Genomic DNA, 26,177 nt, shown 5'->3' on the forward strand with positions numbered 1-26,177 from the left:
AATCAAGTATACGGAGGGACTCACCAAATACCATGATCGGAGTACCGTTGGCTGCAAACAGTCGCATGGTGGACGGCGTCGGGGGGTTGTAGTTGGCTGGCTTCGGTAACACGGAGACATCGGCACCAGTATCGATCAAATAACGCTGGTTGGTTCGTCGGTCGATCACCATCAACCGACTGCTCACAGGTGAGATGGTAGCCACCTGCGATCCGATATCTCCAGCGTATCCTCAGGCTGAAGACGACGGCTGGCCGACGCGCTGGCTGACAGGGGCTGGAAACGAACAGGGCTGGCGGCAGGTCCGGGCGGCTGTCCCGTAACGTCGATGGTAGTAGCACTCTCCTTCAGATGGTTCTGTACCGACACGAGATGCCACTGGTGGACGTGAGCGCGGCCGACTTTGGCGTTGGTCACGGTTACGACACTCTGTGATGAAGTCGTTAAGTTGCTGTGTGAGTTCGTCCACCTGGCGCGAAATACGTTGCTCGAAATCGTTGGATGTGGTGCGCACCCCGGCTACGGCATGGTGCACACAGGTGTTGTTGGATGCGGACAGGCATTCCACCATAGTATCGGCGACGGCAGCTTTCTCAGTTACACTTCCGGGTGCAGCAACGACGGCCGATTGCACATGTAGCGGAAGCTTGTTGATCCAAAGGTCGGTGAGGAGCGTACTGGCCAACGTGTCGCTGGAGGCTCGGTGCATTTCAGCTAGCAGCTGGGAGGGCTTGCGGTCCCCTAAGTCCATGCCGTATAGGAGACGATGAAGGCGGCTACGCTGGGATTCCCCGAAATGCTGAAGGATGTTCCGCTTGATGTAATCGTACCGTTCCGTCGCAGGTACATTCTCGATTATCGGCTGGATCTCGTTATACACTCGAAGAGGAATTTGGGCCATCAATACGTGGTAGCGCTTATGGTCCATTTTGGTGGTGATTCCGGTCGCGGCGAACCAATGCTCCAGTGCACAAAAGTATGCAGGCAAATTGTGCAGGTCCATTTCAAAAATGGCGGCTGTCAATGGCGTCGAACGTGCAAAATGGCGGCAGTCAACGGCTTTACAAGGAGCGCTTTCTTTTGTCCGGGCTGGAACGCTGGAATCGTTGCTCTTCCTTCTCTTTGGGGACGGCGATGTAACCCGCGGCTCGATCCTCTGTAGCGATGCGGGTGCACGATGCAAGGGAAACACGTCGGTGCGTATGGAGAACAATGCACTCGGGACGGGACACTCGCGACACTTACGCACACGCGGACGTGACGAACACACGCGACGATTACGCACACATGGGCGTGTAGGGCACTCGCGACGATTATGCACACGCGGGCGTGTAGGGCACTCGCGACACTTATGTACACGCGGGCGTGAAGGGCACTCGCGACATATTATGCACACGCGGAAACTCGCTCGAACACGGTTTTTGTTCTTGCGAAAAAAAAAAAAAAAAAAAAAGGTACGACACTCGGCGACGCTTGATACACACACTACACGTACCGTTTTACTCGCGGCGTTGTCGGATCGGGGCGAACGGGAAACGCGTAGCGGGGAAAAGGCGAAAGCGGGCCGATGATGAATCTGTCGATCGGGAATCTCGGGAATCACGTCGGGGTCACCAGTTTTGGCTACCTCGTGGGTAGACCACTTTTTTATTTGGATTCCCAAGATGTCACAAAATACAATTTTTAGATCAAGCGTTACGCAGTTACGGGAGCACGTCCACTAGCGGATGAGAACGAAAAGAGAAGAGAGCGCGTGGTGGGAACGACGGCTTTTTATAATCTTTTTTAACGGGAAATAGTTTAGTCTGGCTAAGTTGGTAACTATTGCTCGAATTAGGGTGCTCGAATAAGGTTGCTCGAAATAGGGTGCTTGAATTAGGGTGTTCGAATTAGAGTGCCCGATATTTTGAATTGACGGTTGACGTCAGCTCCGGACTGTGGTGAGGCTATAACGTGGTCGCCACAAAGTGATGAAAAAAAGATCTACGTGTGTTTGTTTTTTTTGTTTAGCTTTAGATAACAAAAAATACGCAGCGACCCAAGCGAGTCAAAACGCTCGAAAGTAGTAATGAAAGTAGAATATGAAGTAGCCTTCTACTTCCCGTTCTACTTTGGTTGCTTAAAATCAGAAGAATGTAGAACATTTGGGTTCCAGGAAAGAGCAAAAAATGAGTTCTCGCGTGTACACACACACACACACGCGACGACTCACCCCGTCCTGCAAAATGAGTATATTTTTGAGTGATTTGAGTACCGTCCCCCTTAGCAGTTACTCTTAGAGGAATGAGTTACACCCTCGCGCGAGCCCTCCCCCTCCCCAACCGTAACGCACGGTGCAGGTCTGCAGTTCTCAAAGTGTTTGTGTTCTTTCGAGCCATGCTACCAACACATCCAAAGATATTTGTTTCTTTCGTTTCTCGTTTTCTTTCATGCATTGCCGCGATCGCAAATACGCACTTATTCTAACAACAAACACAAACACAAACACGGTCATTTTTTATTTCATTAAACACTTTATTGAAACATAAATTACACTTTCACAACACATTTAGAATCCTTCATACTCACGAATGGCGTCGTACTGTAAAGTACCGGGTCGAGCCATGCTGCGGGAAACTTGTCGACAATCTGCGTTGCCTCTGTTCAGCAAATTCTTACCTGTCGATCCACGCACTGCATGTGCGTCTGTGCTCATTGTTTGTTCGCTGCACACTTCACCATAATAAACCAGCGCACGAGACTTTGAACGAAATGCGCATCAGCGCACAAACACTGCGCGCGGGACTTAAAACAAAACGCGCACAACCATCTCCGACAAAGCGTCGCGCTGTACTGGTGGTTTTGTACGCGTAGGAGGGGGAACACACGGAGCGATGGTTCGATGCTGTCGTGTAAGCGAGATAACACGATGTGACGAGCAGCTCCAAGTTGTTGAGCTCGCTGAAAGACACATACACATTCACAGACGGCTCGTCAAAGCACGGTATTTGTATAGGTGTTAGTGAAGCGCGCGTGTAAAACAGAATGCGAACTCTCATCGCAGCGCGTTTCTCCTTGCTTCCTCAAGCTTCCTCATACCCGTCGGCCTGAATCACTCAAAATTTGGGGTCTCATTGTTTGCGTGGACGCTCAAGCTTACGTTTTTGTTCTACGCCCCTCCCCCTTCTCACTCGCACCACACATCTATTATGGTCGATGTGACGATGTGTGTCTTCGCGTGTGTGTTGTCGATTTGGTCAGAAAAACTTATTTCTTAAGACCAAATCTCTGACTTGGAGCGTCGGCGTTCCGATTGAACCATCGCGACTTTGATCAGTGCGCGCGGTTAAAATGACCTTTTGTATTGTGTTGTACGTAGCGTGCGCGCCAAAATTGTAAGAGTGCGCGGAGAGTGAACGTGGTTTTTTGGGGGTGGGGGAATGAGATACAGAGACAAATTTCGCTACACATTAACACATACATTCTCACTGCTCGGGTTGAACTGCGAATACTCAGTTCTGAGAGAATATACTCGAGCGCTCGCGCATGAATGCAAGCAAGCGCGGTGTAGAGGATAGAGGGAGACAAACGATTATTTTGCTCCAAGCTTTCTACTTTTGTCCCGTTGGGAATTGGCCTCTCTGTCACATTCGTAGCTCGATCTCCCTCTTCTGGGACTTAGCGTTCTGAGCATGCGGTTTTAGCAACGGCCATTTCGTGCCGCTCCGATCTCATCACCTTCTCTCCCCTCCCACCCTCCTTTTTGATCCACGCTTTGGGGCTTGCAAATTTTTGACATGTCAAATGAGAGTGAAGCCAAAATGTAAACAGCAAGTGTTTGCGTGTGCGGTGATTTTGTAAGTATTTTATGCAAATTATATGATATTTATCATTAGAAACGTTTTGTTTTGTAGAATAAACATAAAATCAACCACGGAAGTATGATTTAGTTGTGGTAGAAGCGAAAAAAATGCTCTGTAATGGGATGGGATCCGAAGCCCCTTTGAGGGATAATACAGGCTCTCCCATCCAACTCCTATTCCGACACGTCCTCGTCGTGCAGAGTGGTAACATGTGTCATCACATATCCAAGCTTGGGTACACGGGCTTGACCCAACCCCTTGGGCGGATGGTGGCATATGGCGAACCAGGAGGGGGGTGGGTATCCCGGGAAACCGGTTGCCTGAACGTCGGGGGGGCAACCCGACGCTAAACAAAACGGTCACGTGGGCGCGGGGCCAGTCACCCAGTCCCATGGAACAATCGACTACGGAAAGCAACAGGAAGTTACGAAACGGATTCAACGATATCGACCCTACGCAATGCCCCCGGACTACTCTAAAAATGGGCTCATGGAACGTACGCACTCTAAGCGAAGCCGAAGCCTTGAAAAAACTTGATGATGCCCTAGCCACACGGAGCATGGACCTCGTAGCTTTACAAGTGATTCGGTGGCTATGGAACGGTGTGCACAACAGGCGTGGTAAGCATTGCTACGACATTTACTACAGCTGCCACGACCGCCACCGCGTGCTCGGAACGGGTTTCGCCGTAGGTCCCCGGTTGAAACCCGCAATCATGGATTTCAAGGCTATAAACGATAGGCTATGCACCCTGCGCATGCGAGGCAAATTCTTTAATATAAGCCTCATAAACGTTCACGCCCCTACCGAAGATAAAGAGGAAGAGGAGAAGGACCTTTTTTACGGCCGCCTCTCTAGAATCGTAGATGCGAGCCCCAGGCATGACCTCAAAATCATCCTGGGGGACTTCAACGCAAAAGTCGGTAGGGAGCCAATGTACCGCCAATACACTGGCTGTCACAGTCTGCATAAGCTTCTTCTTCTTTGGCTCAACAACCGATGCCGGTCAAGGCCTGCCAACACACTTGTGGGGTTGGCTTTCAGTGACTTATTGATTTCCCCCCATAGCAGGATAGTCAGTCCTACGTATGGCGGCACGGTCTATTTGGGGCTTGATCCCATGACGGGCATGTTGTTAAGTCGTACGAGTTGACGACTGTACCATGAGACCGGCATAAGCACAGTAACGATAATGGTAGTATATTGGTCCAGTTCGCCGCAGCGAACAATCTGGTTGTAGGAAGTACCAAATTTGCGCGGAGGGACATCCACAAAATGACGTGGGCGCACCCGGATGGCGAATCCTTCAACCAGATCGACCACGTGTTAATAAGCCGCCGACGACAGTCGAGTCTGTTAAATGTCAGAACATATCGAGGAGCCAATATCGATTCCGATCACTACTTGGTTGGCTTAGTGATACGTTGTAGAATCGCCCGCCCCCGCGCCAATGGGGGTGGAGAAAACACGCAGCCTCGGCTCAACACGGACTCTCTAAGGGACATTACTGTCCAACAGGAATTCAAAGCCGCTTTAGACGAGTCTCTACTACCAGAAAACAGTTATGAAACTACGAGCGAGAGGTGGAACGCTCTAAAAACAAAAATAATAAACTGTGCAAGAAATATACTCCCACCACGTCGTGGCAACACCAAATCTGGCTGGTTCGACGATGAATGCAGACAAGTGACCGAACGTAAGAATACTGCATACCGAGCAATGCAGCAACGGCATAGAACGCGGGCATGCGCAGAGGAATATTCACGGCTCAGACGCGAAGAGAAAAGAGTTCACCGCTCCAAGAAGCATGCTTTGGAAGAGCAAAACATGCGGGAACTCGAGCAAACCAGAGAGGCGTACGGACCGACACGAAAGTTTTACCAAGCGATAGCAGGTCACCGAAACAACGTTGTACCTAAGGTAACCTGCTGTCGCAACAAGGATGGAGATCTGGTCAGTAACCAGCCAGAGGTCCTCTCGCGGTGGGCTCAGTACTTTGATGAACTACTCAATGACCAGTTTAGCGAACAGCTAGAAGCGCCACTAGCAGATGGTGACATGCTACTGCCACTTAGCATAGAAGAAACACGAAAGGCTATCCGTCGGCTGAAAAATAACAAGGCACCCGGAACCGACGGAATTGCAGCTGAACTGGTCAAGAATGGAGGTGCACGACTAGAAAACGAGATTCATCAAATTGTTACTGAGGTGTGGGATAGCGAATCGATGCCTTGTGATTGGAATCTCGGCATCATCTACCCCATATACAAGAAGGGAGATAGGTTGGACTGCAACAACTACAGGGGTATTACGGTGTTGAATACCGCCTATAAAATATTCTCCCTGATCCTTCAGGATCGCCTTGTCCCGCACGTCGAAGAGATAGTCGGAAACTATCAAAGAGGATTCCGAAACGGAAAATCAACCACTGATCAGATCTTCACCATGCGGCAGATCTTGGAGAAGATGGCTGAATACAGACACGACACATACCATCTCTTCATTGACTTCAAAGCCGCATATGATAGCATAGCCAGGGTAAAACTTTATGACGCTATGGGCTCTTTTGGAATCCCGGCCAAACTGATAAGGCTAGTTAGAATGACTATGACCAACGTCACATGCCAGGTGAGGGTGGATGGAAAACTCTCAGGACCTTTTGCTACCACCAAGGGTCTGCGCCAGGGGGACGGGCTTGCTTGTCTCTTATTCAACCTGGCGCTAGAGAGGGCCATCCGTGACTCGAGGGTGGAGACTACGGGAACCATCTTCTATAAGTCAACCCAGATCTTGGCATACGCTGATGATATAGACATCATTGGTCTGCGGCTCTCCTATGTAGCAGAAGCCTACCAAGGGATCGAGCAGGCGGCAGAGAACCTCGGATTGCAGATAAACGAGGCAAAGACCAAACTGATGGTGGCAACATCAGCGGGCCCACCAACAAATAATCAGAATCTACGTAGGCGTGACGTTCAGATAGGTGAACGCACTTTTGAAGTCGTCCCACAATTCACCTATCTTGGGTCAAAGGTCAGCAACGACAACAGCATGGAAGCTGAGTTGCGCGCAAGGATGCTGGCTGCCAACCGGTCATTCTACAGCCTGAAAAAGCAGTTCACCTCAAAGAACCTGTCGCGACGGACGAAGCTGGGACTATATAGTACCTATATAGTACCAGTACTCACATACGCCTCTGAGACATGGACACTGTCCAAATCTGACGAAACCCTCTTAGCCGCGTTCGAGAGGAAGATGCTCAGAAGGATACTTGGCCCCGTATGTGTGGAAGGACAATGGAGGAGCCGCTATAATGACGAGCTATACGAGATGTACGGCGACCTCACTGTCGCGTATAAAGCTCGCCAGGCTCCGGTGGGCTGGCCATGTTATACGCATGGAAACGGACGACCCAGCCCGTAAAGTCTTTTTAAGCCGTCCACAAGGACAGAGGAGGCGTGGTAGGCCCAAATTGAGGTGGCAAGATGGCGTGGAGGCGTCCGCCATTAAGGCCGGGATAACGGACTGGCAGACGAAGGCGCGAGACCGTGAGCGGTTTCGGACACTCCTGAGGCAGGCCAAGACCGCAAAGCGGTTGTAGTGCCGGATAAGTAAGTAAGTAGAAGCGAAAAAAAAAATGCTTGGAGCATGGAATAAAGCCGAATGAAATTTCTAACCTTCCCGCACGACGCCGCCGCTAGGTAAGGTATGTTTATGTGAAATTACGATCATTGTTCCATTTTAGGGTGTGATTTGTGCAATATAACCGTTCCTTGCGGGGATAATGAATAGTCGATACCCTCTGCAGCTGTGAAGGGGTGCAGAAGAAGGGGCTCGTTACCCCCCTTCCCAAACCCGGACACCTTTTCCGCGGATAAAGGATATGTTCCTGGTGGGTTGATCTTGTATTTTAATTGAATGGTTTGTAATGTATGTGACCTTTCTCCTGGGACGCTATATGCGCCAAATCTAACGGTGATCCGTATCGTGAACGAATCGGCATAGGCGGTGCCGGTCCCCGGCGGTTTGTGAAAGTGGTACACAACGGTATAGAGTACGATAGATAACATGCAACTGATCTGCGAAGTGCGCCACCTGATGCTGGCGTTCGGCAAGATACAGAAGTAGATGGCACATGAGTTCGACGTGTGGAACAAGGACGTGCTAGATTCGTTCCTGATCGAGGACCGCGACGATGAGGGATAGTTACTGAAGCTAATTAGTGACATAGCTAGAAGGGTGCGGGCAAGTTGTCGGGGATTGCCGCCCTGCGCCATGCCGTTTTGGTGATACGAATTGATGGAGCGGTCTTTTCCCGCTGCTTATTTGCTCTGAAGGATGGTCGTGCATGGGCCAACTATCAACTAGCCGGACCCAGCACGAAATATACCGCGCAAGGCTTCATATTGCTGCGCCAAGCGGCCAACGACCTAAAGTAGAACGTGAACTACGGTGCCATTACACTGATGGCATAGCGGTTTGATTTGTGTAAAAGTAAATGGTCGAGCTAGCTGTGGCCACACGTCCTCATTAGCGATTCTTTGATTAAAAGCGGTTAATGAAGCTCTTATACACCTCGAACTTGATTAACGCATGATACAAAAGTAAGCAAGTAAGTATACGACTTATGTACAAGTTACCATTAATGTTCTATATTAGTTATTCATAAATTATGTGATTTATGGTAATACCTTGGCATCAATCCAATTACGACAGATTCTTGGCTTACAGAGCATTAATATGGGCCATTGGATGTCCTTGGTTGGAATCTTCGTAGGCTAGAAACCCGCTATTGTTGACGACATAGGGTGGTAGTGATTCCGAGCCAATCCAACGGAATATATGCTTATGGTAAGACTACGCTTACATCAATACATTTAATTAATACACAAAAAGGCATATCATATTTTAAACAGTATGGTTCTTTTGCTAGCATGCCCCAGCCTGATCGTTTCTTTTACGATATAGCTTGCAGTGGCACTTGCCTTTCTTGACAATCTTGCATTAAGCCTAGGTAGCGAGGCTATTGAGTCCGAAGACATTAGACAAAGCGTTGAATTAAAATGTAACATAGGAGTGAAACTAAAATATGTATCTGAGTCAGTAATTATCATTTCTTTCGGGTTCTTTCTCTACAACACTTTATAAGCGATGTGTTTTATAACTTTGTGGTGTGATCGCTGGTGGCAATATGACATAATTACTATGCTTGGAGGTTCGTGTCCCCAGCAGCACATCTATCGCTATCGTGACTCCGACCTCAAAGGTTAATCAGCAATAAAGATAGCGATAGGATAACGGAAGCGTTACAAACCGTTAGCAACGAGAATTAGAGCGTAGCACACGAAGCCTAGCACACGAAGTGTAGCACACGAAGCGTAGTACACCAAGCGTAGGGCCAAGCAAAGCAAGGTGCGTGAGAGCGCCACGCATAAAAACAGGTGTCCGATCGGATGATCGCTCTCTTCTTAATTATCCTTTAAACGGTGTACGGTGCGGGTGCGAGAAAATTTAATTGTACGGTGCGGTATAATCGTATAAGTGCGTGAATAAAGTTGTACTAAACCAACAACTTCATTTATTGGTTTATTATTTCCGTCATTATAAGTTCACAGCCACAACGCCATATAGTCTTCTAACATATAAAAAAACTGATTTAAAGTATCTAATTTAGTTATTTCTTTAGACCTCCTTTGCTCTTTCGTGTGAATGAGCCAGATACATTGGCACTGTTTTTTGCATTTTGTAGTCCTGTTGAAAAAAATTCTCAAGTTACGCAAAATCAACTTTTCGGCTACCTACATTTCTCACACCTGCAAATAAACGCAATAAATTTACATATTTTTGTAAGGCTACTTTTGGCTACATTACCTCCTCTTCCGCACCAGCTACATTCAACCAAAAATAATCTATTGAAAATAAGATAAGGACTCGTGAAGTCGCGCTTTTGTTTCTGTTGCTTTCATTTTGGCCCGCAATTTACGCTTCACCTCCTCAAACTGATCCTCTGAACCTAGATTCTGCTCGAAATCACCTAACTCAGTTTTAGATGCAATCAACGCAATAATTTCCTCACTTTCTTTTATGTTTCGGAACTATTACCACGTTTATTGCACGAATTAAAATAATAAATAAGCCTGTAGCCTGTTACACACTCTTTCGGGTTATGTGCGCTATGCACACACTTAGCGCGCATCGCTAAGTGCGGCGTGGTAGTGTGTGTGAGCGCAGTGTCGATTCCTGGATGTCGACCAGCAGCAGCGCAACTGCTACGGCGAATCCAGGGTTCGGCACGTCTATCCACAACACTTTCTTGCGTATGTTGTGTAATTTCGGGCGTTTCTTGCGGAACAGGATTTTGCTCGTGTTGACGCTGCCACTTAATAATCTCGTCGTTTTGCATTTTAACGTCAACAACGATTTGGCTCAGGGTATGAATCAGTTTGCTGTTTTGCAGGGCAATCTCTGCGCATTTGCATTGCTTTCCTGCAGCCCCGCAACAGCAGACAGAAGAAGCTTCGGTGTGCTGACGATTCATTTTTCATCTGCAATTATGAATTTTTATATTCCTTTTATTGTTTAAGTATAGTTACGATTATAAATGGGTTTGGTGTACTTACAGGTTGTTGCAGAACGGGTTTTAACTCAGCGATGTTGTTGATATATCAGCCGATTTATTCAACAGAAGGAGGAACAACGATATGACGCCAACGCACAATAGCTTTTCAATAAAATGTACACACACGAATTTCTTTTGTATTTTTCATTTTGACAGCATCCATATGGGAGGTTTATAATGCCGGGATTTGGGGTTTGAACCAGACCGAAACATACTGCAGGGCCGCTGTAAAGCAATGCGCGTGACGTCACGGATCGTTGCTCATTTTGCCTTGTTCTCTGAGTGACAGCCATACCACGCAAACAATGAGACCCCAAATTTTGAGTGATTCAGGCCAACGGGTATGGGGAAGCTTGAGGAAGCAAGGAGAAACGCGCTGCGATGAGAGTTCGCATTCTGTTTTACACGCGCGCTTCACTAACACCAATACAAATACCGTGCTTTGACGAGCCGTCTGTGAATGCGTGTGTGTCTTCTTTCAGCGAGCTCAACAACTTGGAGCTGCTCGTCACATCGTGTTGTCTCGCTTACACTACAGCATCGAACCATCGCTCTGATGTCCCCCCTCTTACGCGTACAAAACCACCAGTACAGCGCGACGCTTTGTCGGAGATGGTTGTGCGCGTTTTGTGCTAAGTCCCGCGCGCAGTGTTTGTGCGCTGATGCGCATTTCGTTCAAAGTCTCGTGCGCTGGTTTGTTTTGGTGAAGTGTGCAGCGAACAAACAATGTGCACAGACGCACATGCAGTGCGTGGATCGACAGGTAAGAATTTGCTGAACAGAGGCAACGCAGATTGTCGACAAGTTTCCCGCAGCATGGCTCGACCCGGTACTTTACAGTATGACGCCATTCGTGAGTATGAAGGATTCTAAATGTGTTGTGAAAGTGTACTTTATGTTTCAATAAAGTGTTTAATGAAATAAAAAAATGACCTTGTTTGTGTTTGTTGTTAGAATAAGGGCGTATTTGCGATCGTGGCAATGCATGAAAGAAAACGAGAAACGAAAGAAACAAATATCTTTGGATGTGTTGGTAGCATGACTGGAAAGAACACGAACACATTGAGAACTGCAGAGCGCACCGTGCGTTACGGTTGGGGAGGGGGAGGGCTCGCGCGAGGGTGTAACTCATTCCTCTAAGAGTAACTGCTAACGGATGGCGGTACTCAAAACACTCAAAAAATACACTCATTTTGGCGGACGGGACTGTCCCCGCTGCAAAGAACTCCCTTAACAAGTCCCTTAAGAAGTCCCTTAACAACACTATACTTGTTAAGGGAAATGAAATCTCTCGTGAGTGATTTTGAGTGCTTTTTGAGTGCCCTCTCACTCGTTTCTCCTCACCGCACCTACCTGTCTTCCCCTCCCACCATTCATTTTCGCTTCCCTTTCTTCTCGCCCTACAATGTCATCATATAATGAATAAATATACACTTCGATGTACAATTCTATCCGCAGTCCTTTTATTGTTCTATCATGCTTTGTTTTTGTTGTTGTAATACACCTCCTGAAACGAAAACAAAACAGAAAATGGAAATTATTGTAGAACGAACACCATTTCAATACAATGATGCCGTACACAGAATGCCGCAGTATTGCTTGTATTACAATCAGTTTTGATTGATGATGGTGATGTATAAGGTTGCCACAGTACTAGTTCGACTTACCTCAGCTATTAGCAGCATTGTTTTAATCGATTCGCACTGAAAAAACAAATTAATTATAAGAGTGTGTTGCTTGCTGTTTGCTCATCTGCCGGTGTGTAAACAATGTGGTCGCGTGACAGCGCTGTCAAAAGTTGTTCATATCGATATGTCAAATTGATTTGACAATAAATGACAACATTGAAATTCAAAGAAGAGAGGTGTATATTTTTGCTGGCTCAGAATCTAGCGCTAGCGGATTTGTATTTGCAAAATTATTGCATCTAACTGTGAGTAAATCGAAAAAGAATTATTGTCTTCAATGTATATAACGCATATGTTTGCAATTTTAATACATATTTTTTAGATATCAAATCATGGAAACACAATAAATTCTTGATGCAATCGGGATATGTGATCAGCGAATCGAGCAGAATCTTCGTCAAACGCATAAACTTACCACTGCAGTAGTAGATGTAAAACTGCAGCTTAAGAAAATGTGCCGGAAAGAGCTGGAACAGCCTGTCGTCACTGCATCCATTGCACACCAGCCTTCAGCAATGCAGCGACCAGTTTTCCTCGCATCAGAATTGGTGTGCAAGGAAGAGCTGGATGCGTTGGAAAATAATCTCTCTCTCTCGGAAAACTTCAAAACAATGGTACGTTGGATTACCGGCGAGATTACTGCTACCAAAGAAAAGCAACGAATTCATGACGCTTTGGGAAAAATGTTTTCAAGACCTTTTTTTGCGAGTTGTAGCTGGGCTGGGGCTGTTAAAAAAGGATATAAACCTAAGTTGGGTTTGAAAAAATATCCAAACGTTGTAAAAATACTGAAGGTTGTTGGTGGAAATATTGACCAGGCAACTATTGAAAAACATTTGAAAGATAAGCTTTACAATGGGAAAAGTGCATGTAATATTAAAGGGATAAGAAAAAGTGTAGTTCATGCCGAACATAAAAGAAAGGCAGTGATTAATAGTTCTACAAAATAGTATGAGGTTTTCATGTTATCAGTGCGGTGAAGGATTAGTGAATTATTGAGGTTCGAAGAACGTCTGAATTTGAATAAAACAATATGAATTTGTGAAACATGTATTACTTTAATATAATAAACAAAAGTATTATTTTTAGCTTCTAGGAGATTGGCATGAAAAAAGATCTGATCACCAACAGGTTCTGGTACACCTTATCTTGCCATCGAAATAATTGTGCTCTCCTGCGCACAGTGGGGAATGTGTCAGGTATTCTCATAACATATCCCGGCCATTACGTCTTGCCGACCATTGCCAGTATCAGAAACTACAGTTTGTTGTACAACTCATTAAGCTAGTGGTTCATCTTTCACTTTCACACTCCATGCTCGAAAATTGGGAATGCGCAGTGGTACAGTTCCATCGTAGCAAGGACAGATTATCCGGCTGCGTGATACTGAAAAAGTCTGGAAAGTCGTAGGATGCCGGCATGACGACGTAGGTATTTAAACCAATAAGAAGATGGTCCTGAGGATGCGTCCCTTTAAAAATCTCGATTCAATATTAAACTAGCAAAATTTTGGAAGTACGTAAGTGTCTGTTTATTATACACTTTTTTATCACAAACAAATTTCATAACCATATCTTTCATTTTATATTTACTTATAAAAGAACTTAGTAACCTACAATACTCTTCTAGCTTTAAAGTTCTCCTAAAATTAAATACTTCTAGGTAACTAATGCATTACTAATTAGTAAGTGTGTAGGAGAGGGAACAGTACCATTGAATCGGGTTGTGGGGAGCGTTCAACAGGAAGCTGAGAAAGAGGACGACTAGGAAGAAAAATAGGTACTAATTTACATTTAATATTACTTGAAGAAACCTCTACACGGGTGGTATGAACATTTGTATGAATTTTAAAGATATTTAAATTGATTGATGATACATCGAAATCCAATACCCCCGCATTTGTTGATGAAATGTCAAAATATTGCTCCCAAGAACTAACTTCTACACCTAAAATATTAAATGCATCGCTTGTAGTTGATTTGGTAGCTTTTATAAATCTTACAATTTTTTTGTTTTGTGTAAGAAACCAGCTATCTTTGAATTCGGGTCCTAATTGGTAATCGGCTCTTACTTGTAAACGTCATTTTTTCTTTAAATGTGGATAATTCGTTTCCGTATGATGACTGGCTTTTTGAACAATACTTTGTTCTGTTAATCTAGAAGCCACCTGTTCCACAATTTTAGTTCCCGATTTGACGCATGGTTTTACGAATCGCATATTGTTCTCAAAATCATATGCAGAAAAATAATCCAACGGCCCTAAATCCTCAACATCATCAGCAACATGTTGGAGGTTATGGACGTTGCTTGTAACATTGGATGCACCATAAAAGTGACTAAACTGTCTGACAAACTTTTCAAGCATTCTTTTCGCCACAGGCCAAAGTTGTTTGTATTCTACAGTACTAAGTATAGTTATGCTACAAAAATAAAAAAGATAATGATTATATGCCTCACTTCGCATAAAATCTTTGAACACTACAATACTTATATAATGCAGAAAAATCCTAAATTCTGTGGCCTTCCACAAAGCAAGTTCTTTTAAGTGCCGCATTCTACGGGGCACTTCAGAAGGAAGTCGTGTCTTCATAATAAAAGCAGAAACGACTTCCCTGTGTCGGGGTGTCCAAACTACAAAATGAATGTCACCAAACTTATTATGTATTATGCCCTCGTCGATTTTTTTACTAACACCTTCATCAATTAAATGAAGACGGTCACTAGGAGGGACGCCATTGACCATATTAAAACGATAAATTTTTTCCAAAGGTGACGTTCCTGTGTGATGTTCAACACAATCCCTACCTCTAAAACTCTCGTTAGTACGCGGCGTGGCATTGACAGTATTAAAAGTCATAACTTTACCTCTTTTGGAAGGTACTGATATACCGACTGCTGTGCAATACAAGCATCCATGTTTACCATTAAAATTAATGGTAGCTGTGGTGATATGAAGGAAATGATGAGTTATTATGATAGATTATTCAAGTTTTTACAATTGGGCATCATATTCTTAGGCCGCAAATACACGACGCGCGTTTCCGCGCCCGCGGAAACGCGTATAACAATCCAGCCATAGAAATGAAATGTCATTCGAACGCGCTACCGCGGAAACGCAGAGATACCCAGCTGGATATCTCTGCGGAACTGTTATACGCGTTTAAACGCGCCCGCGGAAACGCGCGTCGTGTATTTGCGGCCTTACAAACCTTTCAGAAATGCTCGCATTGGTGCATCAGCAACAAAAACCCTCATGAAAAATGGAAACATTTTATCGCCAATGTTAATTCCATTGTCCATGAGGTTGTTAATGTCCTTCACTAATGGATTCAGGAATTCTTCCAAACAACCCGGCTTTGACGATCCACCAAAAACACCGACCACAAATACCGGGATGCTGGACAATTCTACCACTCTTATTTGAATCGGAATTAAATTTTTCCGACTTTTCCTAAATAGTGGCAGTCCATCAATGGACACATCGATTGTGATTTGTTCTACATCTGGACAAATATACCTATAAGCAAGCAAGAATTTTATAATCAATATTACATTAAACATACACTCAAGGGATGTAAGCATACTTACTCAAAATAGTTTTGTAGCACTGATTATATTCCGCGGTACCACATTTGCCCACCGGTTATTGGGAAAATTTGCTTGCCAACTTGAATTGGTGTTTTCATCAATGTTTGTGATGATTTTGGAACAGGAGCTTGAAAGTGTTTTCGTATTATAGCAAGGATAGCTCTAATAGTGAAACGGGACAGGCGACTTATAATAGCTAGATGTCTGAGGGCATCATTTAAAGAAAGCTTATGAACAAAACTTAAATCATCGTCCTTTTCCACTTCACTCTCGTCTAAATAGTCGATGAAACTGTCGTATACACCTTCACCACTAGAAGAGAATGCAAAAGAAGTGTAATCTGCCAACAGTTCTGGAACTTCTGCTGGATGATTTTCTAAAAAGAAAACGACGATTAAATATATAATACAATTTACAAAACAAAAGGCACACACTCACCTACTAAGAGATCCGGCCATGGAATGTTCGATGAGGCAAGATCAACATTAGCAAGTTGCTCATTGCATATTCGGTCCAATTCTTCTAGCTCCCGCTTTCGCTCGCGATAATAATTTCCATCATGTCGCTGCATTGTCGAACGTAGGTTTAATGTCTACTAGTTTTTCACGAAAATAATGTAGAAATGTGCAGATCTTTCCCATTCACCAACATACCGGTCAAATGTAAACAAGTATTATAAACGCGATTCAAAACTTGACAGCAGAATACCGAGCAAAAAAAAATGACAGCGATGAATCAAAAGAAACGTTATTTTTATTTTCTTTATTTTTATAGAGACTTTGAGCCAATTGGCCTCAATCGCCTTTTCAAGAAACGTTATCATTACCTTCGTTTCTATGACCAAAAATGCACCCTTATCTTTATGATTATTTATTTATTTTATTTTATTTATCCACCTACGCGAGTAGATTTTACATTTTGTAAAGGAATTCGTATTTTTATTGGTGAAAAAATACATTATTTAACATCATTATAAATAATAACGATACTTCTTTTTATGTTATAAATTAATGATGTTTGACTTTTAGTAACGTAAATTGAATGCGCAGTAAATAGTTCAACTTCCACTAATAGACCACCATGTTGTTCCAGTTGTCGGGGCAAAAATTTCAATTTATATGAAATTAGAAAAAATATTTGGAGTTAGACACCTTTTGGAATAGGCTCTATAAATATAAGTTTATCCATTGCTATACATATCATTACAAAAATAACGAGTTGATCTAAACCAAAATCTCTTATTGTATATATTACCTATCCGGAATAGGTAGTTATAGAAATGAAGGTTAAAAGAGGAGAAGATGACTTACAAAATGTGCGTAACTTGAAAATAATCTCTCGTTCTTGATTTTGAATTATGTGGTGAGACTAGAAAGAGTTAGTAAGCTGTGTGAAGAATCATTTCGATTGACAAGCGGGGTGTAGCAGCGGGTGGAAGGAACATGAAACGCATGGAAATTGAATGCAGTCACTCATCGTGAGCGACTTTTTTCCGCGGGGGTATTTCGCTAGCGTCACTCAAATCACTCAAAAAATACACCCATTTTGCCGGACGGGAACACACACTTTGTGGTACGCGATTTGTACACTGAGTGGTACACGATTATTCGAGAGCGCACACATACACACTATGTGTCGCTTTGAGAAGCGCTACGCGCCGCGAATTAGCTTGAAAATGACGCGCACAGATCACACACTTGGTGGCACGCGTTTTGTGGACTGAGTGGTACACGATTATTCTCGAGCACACACACACACACATGTGCCGCTATGTGCCGCTTGTAAAGAGCTACGCGCCGCAAATGAGCTTGAGAAAGACGCGCGCAGACCGCACTTTTTGTGTTACGCGTTACTATGTTACATACTATGTGTCGCTTTGTGAAGCGCTACGCGCCGCGAATGAACTTTGTGTTGCACACAAATCGGTGCACAACGTTACGCTTGGAACACACGGTGGCCACAGAACACACACAATTTTTTAGGATACTCTAACGAAAACTACAAATCTTCGCCTGGCGCTATCAGAATCAGAATATGATTTTATCATTCTCACCGAGACTTGGCTTACTCAATCCATACCTTCCTTCGCTCCTCACTGACGATCATTATCATATCTACAGGTGCGATAGGAATCTTTCCAACAGTGCCCTCTCACGCGGTGGGGGTGTTTTAATTGCATGTTCCTCTTCAATACCGACATGTGAAATCGCATCGCCTAATACCATACTGGACCAACTTTGGATCAAAACATTGCTGCCAGATGTCTCTGTTTACATCGCATCGCGTTGTTTACATTCCGCCTAGTCATGCGAATGACCCCGCAGTGATGAACGCTTTAAATGATAGTGTACGTGGAATTTCAAGCCGCATTAAAGAGAGCGATTTATTATACGTCTTCGGAGATTTCAATAAACCTGATATCAGATGGGAGCTGACTAATACATCAGAAGCCACTGATTGCTCTCCATGTTATTCTGTCATACATTATGCACCTTTATGCAATTCCGTGGCTAATACCGATTTCGTCGATGGGTTGAATAGTACCGGATTATTTCAGTTGAGTGGTATTGCAAATCAATCTGGGCGTCAATTGGATCTGGTCTTCGCAAACCTTGCCGCAACCAATATTTTGTATGACTCAATCACACCTCTGCACTCTGTGAATGGTACTTCGGCTCTAGTGAACTCCCTCCCATACGTAACACACTGTAGTATTCCACTTCTCAGTGAGGACTTTCATCATCCTTCATTGGATACGATGATTTACTATCCAGCACAATTATCCCACACCACCAACAGTCACACTCGCAGTACAGTCAATAGAAATTTCTTCAAAACGAATGTGGAACGTATGAATTCTCTTATTGTGTCGTTTGACCGCAATTTTGACTGCTCCAACTTTGCCACTATCGACGAAGCCACCGATTTCTTTAGCGTTTTTATGCGCTCAGCGATTAACTCCTGCGTTCCTGTTGCTTGACGAAAGTCTGACCCCGATTGGTCTAATGCATCTTTAAGACGGTTTAAAAAAATAAAATCTAAAGCCTACGCTGATTACAGTAGAACGAGATCATCGCTGCATAGTGTAAGGTTAAGGATAGACAAGGAAGTGATAGATAGAGAGAGATAGGACGAGCGTGAAAGATCATTCGAGATGACAGGAAATGCGAATAAACGTCAGTCGTGTTGGATTAATCAACGGAAGAGCATGACACCGTGTGTTCCTTAATTTCTTGAATCCGAAAGGTTGCTTTAAAGGATGGTGGCTTGGCCAGATCACGACACATAGGAGAATATTTTTCGATGCACTGAACAATTATCGTCGACAAAATCGTGTGCTCTACCGCTCCTTCATTCGCCGTACTGAAAGGCAGCTGTTTTCTAAGCCGACACGGTTCTGGAGCTTCTGGAACAAACGGCGCAATATAAGAAGTATCCCTCCGTCAATGAGCTACAATGGCCAAACTAGTATCGATACATCCGATATTTGCAACACTTTCGCCAATCGTTTCGCTGATGCATTCACCCTTCCTGTTCACAATCCTAACACACTAGCTGAGGCCACTCGCAATACTCCATCGGATGCTATCGACTTTATTTTACCCACAATTGACGAAGCACTAGTTGCGCGCACACTCAGCGATATAAAACCATCTACATCATCTGGACCTGACAATATTCCCGCATACATTTTGAAGCACTGCCGTCAATCACTCGCACCCTTATGCGATTAATGATTCCCTTATGCGTGGCACGTATCCTGCGTCCTGGAAACACGCGCGAATGGTTCCTATTCATAAGAAGGGCAGTCGATTTAATGCTTGCAATTATCGTGGCATTGTTTCCCTATGCGCTTGTGCAAAGGTGTTTGAGCTCATTCTATACAATCCGCTACTCAAGCAGTTCAAAACTATATGAGCCCTAGTCAGAATGGATTTCTCCCAAGGAGATCTTCCACCACAAATCTTGCTGAATTTGTTGGTTACTGCTTCGACAACATGAATCGTGGTACTCAAGTTGATGCAGTATATATCGACTTCAGGGCTACGTTCGATAGTATCTCTCATGATATTCTACTCTCGAATCTAAAAAACTCGGTTTCCTGGACTGGCACATCACCTGGCTGCGTTCATACTTAACTGGTCGTTCGTACTACATAAGCATAGGATCTCATCGCTCTCACTCCTTCACCAGCTCCTCCGGAGTGCCTCAAGGGAGTAACTTGGGACCGCTACTCTTCCTCATCTATATAAATGATCTATCTTTTGTTTTACTGCCAGGCCAACACCTAATGTACGCCGACGACGTAAAAATATTCGCTCCAGTTAGAAACGACAGTGACTGTGTACGCCTTCAAATGATCCTTGAGAATCTCGACAGCTGGTGCAGCAGAAACGCCCTCCAAGTGTGTGCTGATAAATGTCAGTGTATATCAGGTGTGTCAAACTGGCGGCCCGCGTCGATTTTGAATGCGGCCCGCAAGAATATTTTGAGAATGCTTAAAGCACTGCAAATCAAAAATCTGTTATTACTATTTGTCGAAGTGTATTCGAATTTTTAGAGAAGAACAGTCATTTTGTCGCTATATTCTTCGAAATTAACATTGATGTACCCATAACATCTAACAAACTTATTCTACACGTATGTACAGAACAACCGAGACCCTTAAGAAACATTATATCGAATGCAAACTCAGTCGTATTATGTTTCAATTAAATTATGAATATTAGCATAATTTTGTGCAGAATCGATTGCACATTTTATATGGAAAAACAGATTTGTGTCAACTGTCTAGAAACGAAATAGGAATGAAAATAACTTGATACACACACTTGGAAACTTCGCAACAACTAGTGATAGATTATCGGAATCGCATCCACGGTTCAAAACCATTTCCGATCTTAGCTATTCCGACTCCGATTCCGGTTAAATCAAACCAACAGATCCGCTCGTTGCCGTCCGAAGTCTATAGAGCCGTCCAGAGCCATTCGAAACCGTTGAAGTCATCGGTAGTCGCACGGCTAGTTTGCAGTCAGAAATGGCTCTGGTCGGTCTCACCGATTTTGACAATCTCAATGCCTCCGACTGCCGAGTGAAGGCTTCAGTCGGCTCCGAATTGTTCCGTACGGATCTGCACGGCTGCGACCTTAGAATGTTAAATTTTTTGATGTTCGATTGAATCCACCTCTATTTTTTTTCATAACCATGCCACCATAAAAATGTTCGGCTGGAAATAGACGAACCGAGGTCGTCGTGGTACCGCGAAATACGCGTATGACTTGAGCTGTCAATTCTGTTATAAAATCTGACAGGTAGGTGAGATAATCGCGGTTCGTGTATCGAACCATCCGAGATCTGGTGACGATTGAATGTGCTAAGATTATTTTTTTAATCAACTTGCGAATCAAATTATTTATTTCACATAGTTCATGCAAAATAAAATACAAACCTCGTTTCTTGACATGAGTTTTCACACAAGCCCACCAGCAAAAGTAAAAATAATCGGTTCTCGCTAGCGCGAAAATCTCAGCAATACCAACGTTGGGTATCTCTGCGAAACAGCAGGCGCGAATAGAGGCGCGGAAGATTTGACAGCTCAACTGTTCTACAACTGTTATAAACAAGGCGCGAATTTCGCGGTACCGCGACGATCTCGGTTCGCCTATTTCCAGCCTTAATATCTAATGTTTATGACTCATTGAAAGCGATTGTAACCAAGTTCAAATTATTCGTACCCCCATTCTACAAGATGAATTAATGTACTTTCCAACCTCCCCAAAAATCAAAACCAAAATGAAATGATTACGCTTAAGATAGAGGAATTTAGATTAAGGATTCAAATAATCTAAATGCCGAAGCCCTGCAATACATAGCTTATTAATAGATTAGCTCACAAAGTCCATACCTCAATTCGCGAATCATTTAAAACGCCTCAAGCGCCAAAAAATATTTGTTGATCTTTGTGGGATCACACACCACGAATCTTCGTCAGCAGTGGCGGGTCTAGCCTCTCCGAGGCCCTAGGCGTTATGGTAGACGGGCCCCTTTACCAAATCCATCGAGGGGGGGGGGAGAGGTGAAATGTTGTACGAATCATACACTCCAAATTTTCTTAGTTTGCTGCAGTTACATTTTTTACTGAAAGCTATTGAGTAATACATGGTTTTGTCGTTTCACTGAATATCAGTAAAACAAATTACTGAAAATGCAGCTATTTATTCTGTAAAAACGACATGTAAGTCAGTTTCAGCCTCAAAAGAAAATATAATGCGATGCCCGCTTGCTCGTGATGAACAAAATTTGATTTGGGTAAGCGGTTACTTACAGACACCCCGATAAAATTTTAGGTGCATATTCGGTTTGCGAAATTAACGTTTTGGTTGAGAAAAATCTTCACACCACTTTGCTGTTCTTGCTGAAATTTCGTGGTAACCGTGAGTGCATACCAAATCAACAAACTTGTTTCGACAAAATACAGTTCACATCTGTATAAAACTTTATGAAACAGAAATGAATATGAGCAGAATGGACTGCCATCCTGCGCATCAATAAAAACCCCAATTTCTATACTTTTTTTCGCCAATTTTTAATCGATATCAATGACTAAACAATCAGTAATATCAGAAAGGCTTTGTGGTATGTTCAAATTTTGGGTACTGTGGATACTGTTTCGAAGCGGACTTTCGACACTTGATCGTCTAGGCGATCATATAAACCTTTAGGACGTTGGAGTTTAGAGGGCTTACCTTGGGTAGGAGGACATAATTAAACTCCTCAAATGAGAAGTCGATAGATGATGGATGGGCTTAGTCCTATCCTGACAATCCGAACAAATCTGACCTGCCATGATCGGAGTTGGTTTTATTTATACTCAAAAAAAGTTAAGTTAGCTAGGTAAGTTATCGCATTTTTAGTTCCGAGTAAGTCGGAGTTATCGTTTTCGCTAAGCGTAACTAGTATTTTATTGACAAGAACGATGGTTCTAAACGATATTTTCTTTCCTACTTTACAGTTTCCAGCTCGTGTTTCATAGTACGGACGATTTGATTTAAAATGGTGATCGTGAGCATAACATGAAAACAAAATTTTGCTTTTACGTTGGTGTTTACCTTTACAATGAATACTGAAGTACCGTCTTGCTTCGAATTACGGCCACTTTATTTTCAATCGGTCAGAGCGATAACTTCTTGCACGCGGGAAAACAATATTTTCATTCGAAATTAACTGGAAATACCCTGTATTGCAGTATGTTTGTCTAAATTGATCCGCGGACCTCAGGTTGGAGGACACTGCTTTAGATAAGCTGCTTTCTAAATGATCGAGCGTTGAGAGCCAGGAGAATGCATTTTTTTACACATACTTTATTATATTATTACAGTTAATACACAAAATAACTGGTTTATGATATTAAACAATGCGATTGGTTATATTGTTGTTTTTCTTAAATTATTATATCATCCAAGCAAGTTTCAAATTCGTTTTATTAACTTACAATCACTAAAATTGATTGTAAAGATTCTTCAGCCAGGTCAGACAAAATGATAGCGCATTTCCTTAAAAAATACTCCTAGAAAATCGTTGCATCCTTAAAAAGCAATAGTGTGTAATCATTGTTCTCGTAAAATCAACAGTCAGGTTTTTATGGAATTATTCGTTTCTATTTTCTAATTTCTCCTCAAATTTGGCCATATTGATTAGTCCGACAATCCATGTTATGGTGATCAAATTTGGAAGAGTTCGACGATATGAATTGTCATATTAAAATATGTTCAGTTAATTTTTAATGAAAGGATCTTCCTATCTTTCAAAATCGCGCCAATATTTTCTGACCGGACCTGACTGCATATTGTGGCGGGCCGAACTTTGCCGACCGCTGCCGACAGCTTAATTAGTTCAAATTTTACGCGATCATTCATATCGATATTTCCTTTCCGTCGACCCTTCCAATTTTGACCCAAACCCTTCAACAGCTTGCCTTTCTACCATCACTTCGTTCAGTCCACAATTTTGACTAAGGCCCCAAAGGTTAGCCGGGGCACGAGTTCTTAGTTTTTGCGAGATAACATAGACACAAGCCAAATTAAAAAGCGCAGACATCGACATCGGAATCGATTCTTGAATGAAACATCAACAGATAAAAAGAGCGTGCTTGGTGTCAATTTTTCTTGCTAATTTCTACGGCTACGAACCGTTGTGTTGAGATCGGTTTCGGAGCCTTTTAATGTCGTATGTGCATGTAGTTTGCGTGAGGCAGCTGTTGTAACGGATTTTCGCTTTACCCAATTCGTGCGTAGCGTTCAATGCATTCGATCCAACGCTTTGGGCCAACGATGATGAAATGATGATATTGTTTTGAGCTGTGGGCATGTACGCAACGTTCTGCGCTTCCAACTAAGGTAAAAATATTGCACATGTTAAAAATGCAAATGTTTTCTGCTTCTGATAGTAAAATGCTTCTGATTAATAAAATAAATATGCTTCTGATAGGTCTGGTAGTAATAGTAAATCTGATTGTAAACATAACACCCGGAGGGAAAATGGGGGTATATTGCTTTCAGCATACAATCGCAAAGCGGTAGCAGGGGCCCCGTATACAAGAACAAGACGGTTCATCGCAGCCAAAAGCGCACACAATGACATCGATTTAATTGTTTCTCGAAAGAAACCTCAACCCACTGAAGCACTGTAGACCAAACGACCTTCGTAGGCTTTTTAAAGCGACGCGAGCTTGGTGTCAATTTTTCCTGCTAATTTTACCGCCTACGAGCCGGTGTATTGATATTGTGTTTCGGGGCCTTTAAATTTTTGTTTGATGTGTTGTATGCTTGTGTTGTGTAACGGGTTTTCGGTGGTAGTTAAACGCAGCGTTCTGTGCATTCTATTTTAGCAGCAAGTTGCTCTGCGTGGTTTTGGGTTTGGGTGTCTCGCGCACAGACCACCCAAACCAGCAAAAATTGTCGGTTTCTCGCTCTGCCTGTTTCTTCTCGTCGGTACTTTGCGCCAACGATGATGAGGTATTGATTAGAGCTGTGCGCGCGTGTCGCAGCGTTCTTCGCTTGCGACTTTGATGCAAGTATTGGCAGATTTCTTAGAACATGTAATGTGCTGCTTTGGTAGTATGGGACGCCGGTTTTCTGCAGTTCGGGGCCCTCGACAAAATACAGTGAGTGAAGCGATAGGAAAAATGAATTAATTAAAAATGGGTCTTTTTGAAATAGATGGTAAAAGTCCCATTCAGAAGGGGGGGGGGGTAGAATCGTTCGAGAATCGACATGAAGTCGAACATCCACAATGACGGGGCCCCCTAGATCGCCGGGGCCCCTGGCGGCCGCCCAGTCCGCCCACCGTTTAACACTTTAAGCGCCGTGTCATATAAATTCGCATGACGGTTTTGCTCACCGTTCAGCTTTGCATCTGACGCTCAGTGATTCTCTTGAGAACGAATGAGGTAGGAAAGAGAGAACGAGAACGACATGTGCTACGCCGCTTATCGCAATGAAACAAAAGAGTGATAACAATCGCACGAGAAACTGTCATACTCATCGCTCTCTTGCCGCCATGCGCTACGTGCTCACTCAAAAACTGTGACGTCAGGCTGGCGATCAAAGTGTTAACGCGCCACTGGATAGGGTAACGGGCTCTGCTGAATGATATACACCAGCTGTGTCAAACTCATTTCATCAGAGGGCCGCAAGTACAGATTTTCAGTGATTCCCGGGCCGCCTAATTGATAATGAAAAATATACCCCAATATTTATATAGTATACTGTTTTAAATCATTATTGTTAAACAAATTGACTTTTTATGCTCCTCACTTCAAATCTGGAATCGTTTCTTATTTACAAATTTGCGATGTTATATTTCATTGTACTCTTTTTTATTAAAAAAAAAAACGTTTAATGAATGTACTTTTAACGCCACATGCAATTTCTTTTATCCTTATTATTAAAATAGGAAAAACAAATTTTTCATTAGTCGCGTTCTCAAAGGGCAGGTCTGTTAGAAAATATCGCTCAATCACACTTTTTAACTGAGGTAGGGGAAGTCTAGCAGCCTGTTGCGTATCTTTTTCAAGGAATCCAAGCTATCCATCGCTAGATGAATTACAAAAATATTGTCCTGCAATTTTTCGGCAGATCAAGAGAAAAATTGTAATATAACGTGTTTAAACATTCCTTTTTACAAATTTCCTAGTTCCAAGTGGTGGTATATTCATTTCTTATAACAAGAACTCGTATAATACAAAACATTTTGGTAAATTACGATAATTTTATCTGACGAACAGTGGCGCGTTAAACGGTGGGCGGACTGGGCGGCCGCCAGGGGCCTCGGCGATCTAGGGGGCCCCGTCATTGTGGATGTTCGACTTCGTATCGAATCTACTCCCCTGGATGGGACTTTTACCATCTATTTCAAAAAGACTTATTTAATTAATTCATT

General features: G+C 43.4%; 1 protein-coding gene and 1 long non-coding RNA gene across 2 annotated transcripts; one reads left to right on the forward strand and one right to left on the reverse strand.

Annotated features, from left to right (window-relative positions):
- Positions 1-232: 232 nt before the first annotated feature.
- On the reverse strand, positions 233-928 carry LOC121600846. Its single transcript, XM_041929633.1, has one exon. It carries the CDS (start codon positions 926-928, stop codon positions 233-235), a length of 696 nt encoding a protein of 231 aa, XP_041785567.1.
- A 6,500-nt stretch (positions 929-7,428) lies between these two features.
- Positions 7,429-9,273, forward strand: LOC121600848. The gene is made up of 3 exons (XR_006005880.1): positions 7,429-8,454; positions 8,559-8,693; positions 8,776-9,273. It is a non-coding gene; the product is annotated as an uncharacterized LOC121600848 (long non-coding RNA).
- The last annotated feature ends 16,904 nt before the right edge of the window (positions 9,274-26,177 follow it).

Source organism: Anopheles merus, unplaced genomic scaffold (genome assembly GCF_017562075.2).
Source record: "Anopheles merus strain MAF unplaced genomic scaffold, AmerM5.1 LNR4000008, whole genome shotgun sequence".
Classification (NCBI taxonomy): domain Eukaryota; kingdom Metazoa; phylum Arthropoda; class Insecta; order Diptera; family Culicidae; genus Anopheles; species Anopheles merus.

Excerpts from the sequence above, each read along its gene's own strand:
- LOC121600846 (XM_041929633.1), bottom strand. The coding sequence starts at position 928 with ATGGACCATAAGCGCTACCACGTATTGATGGCCCAAATTCCTCTTCGA.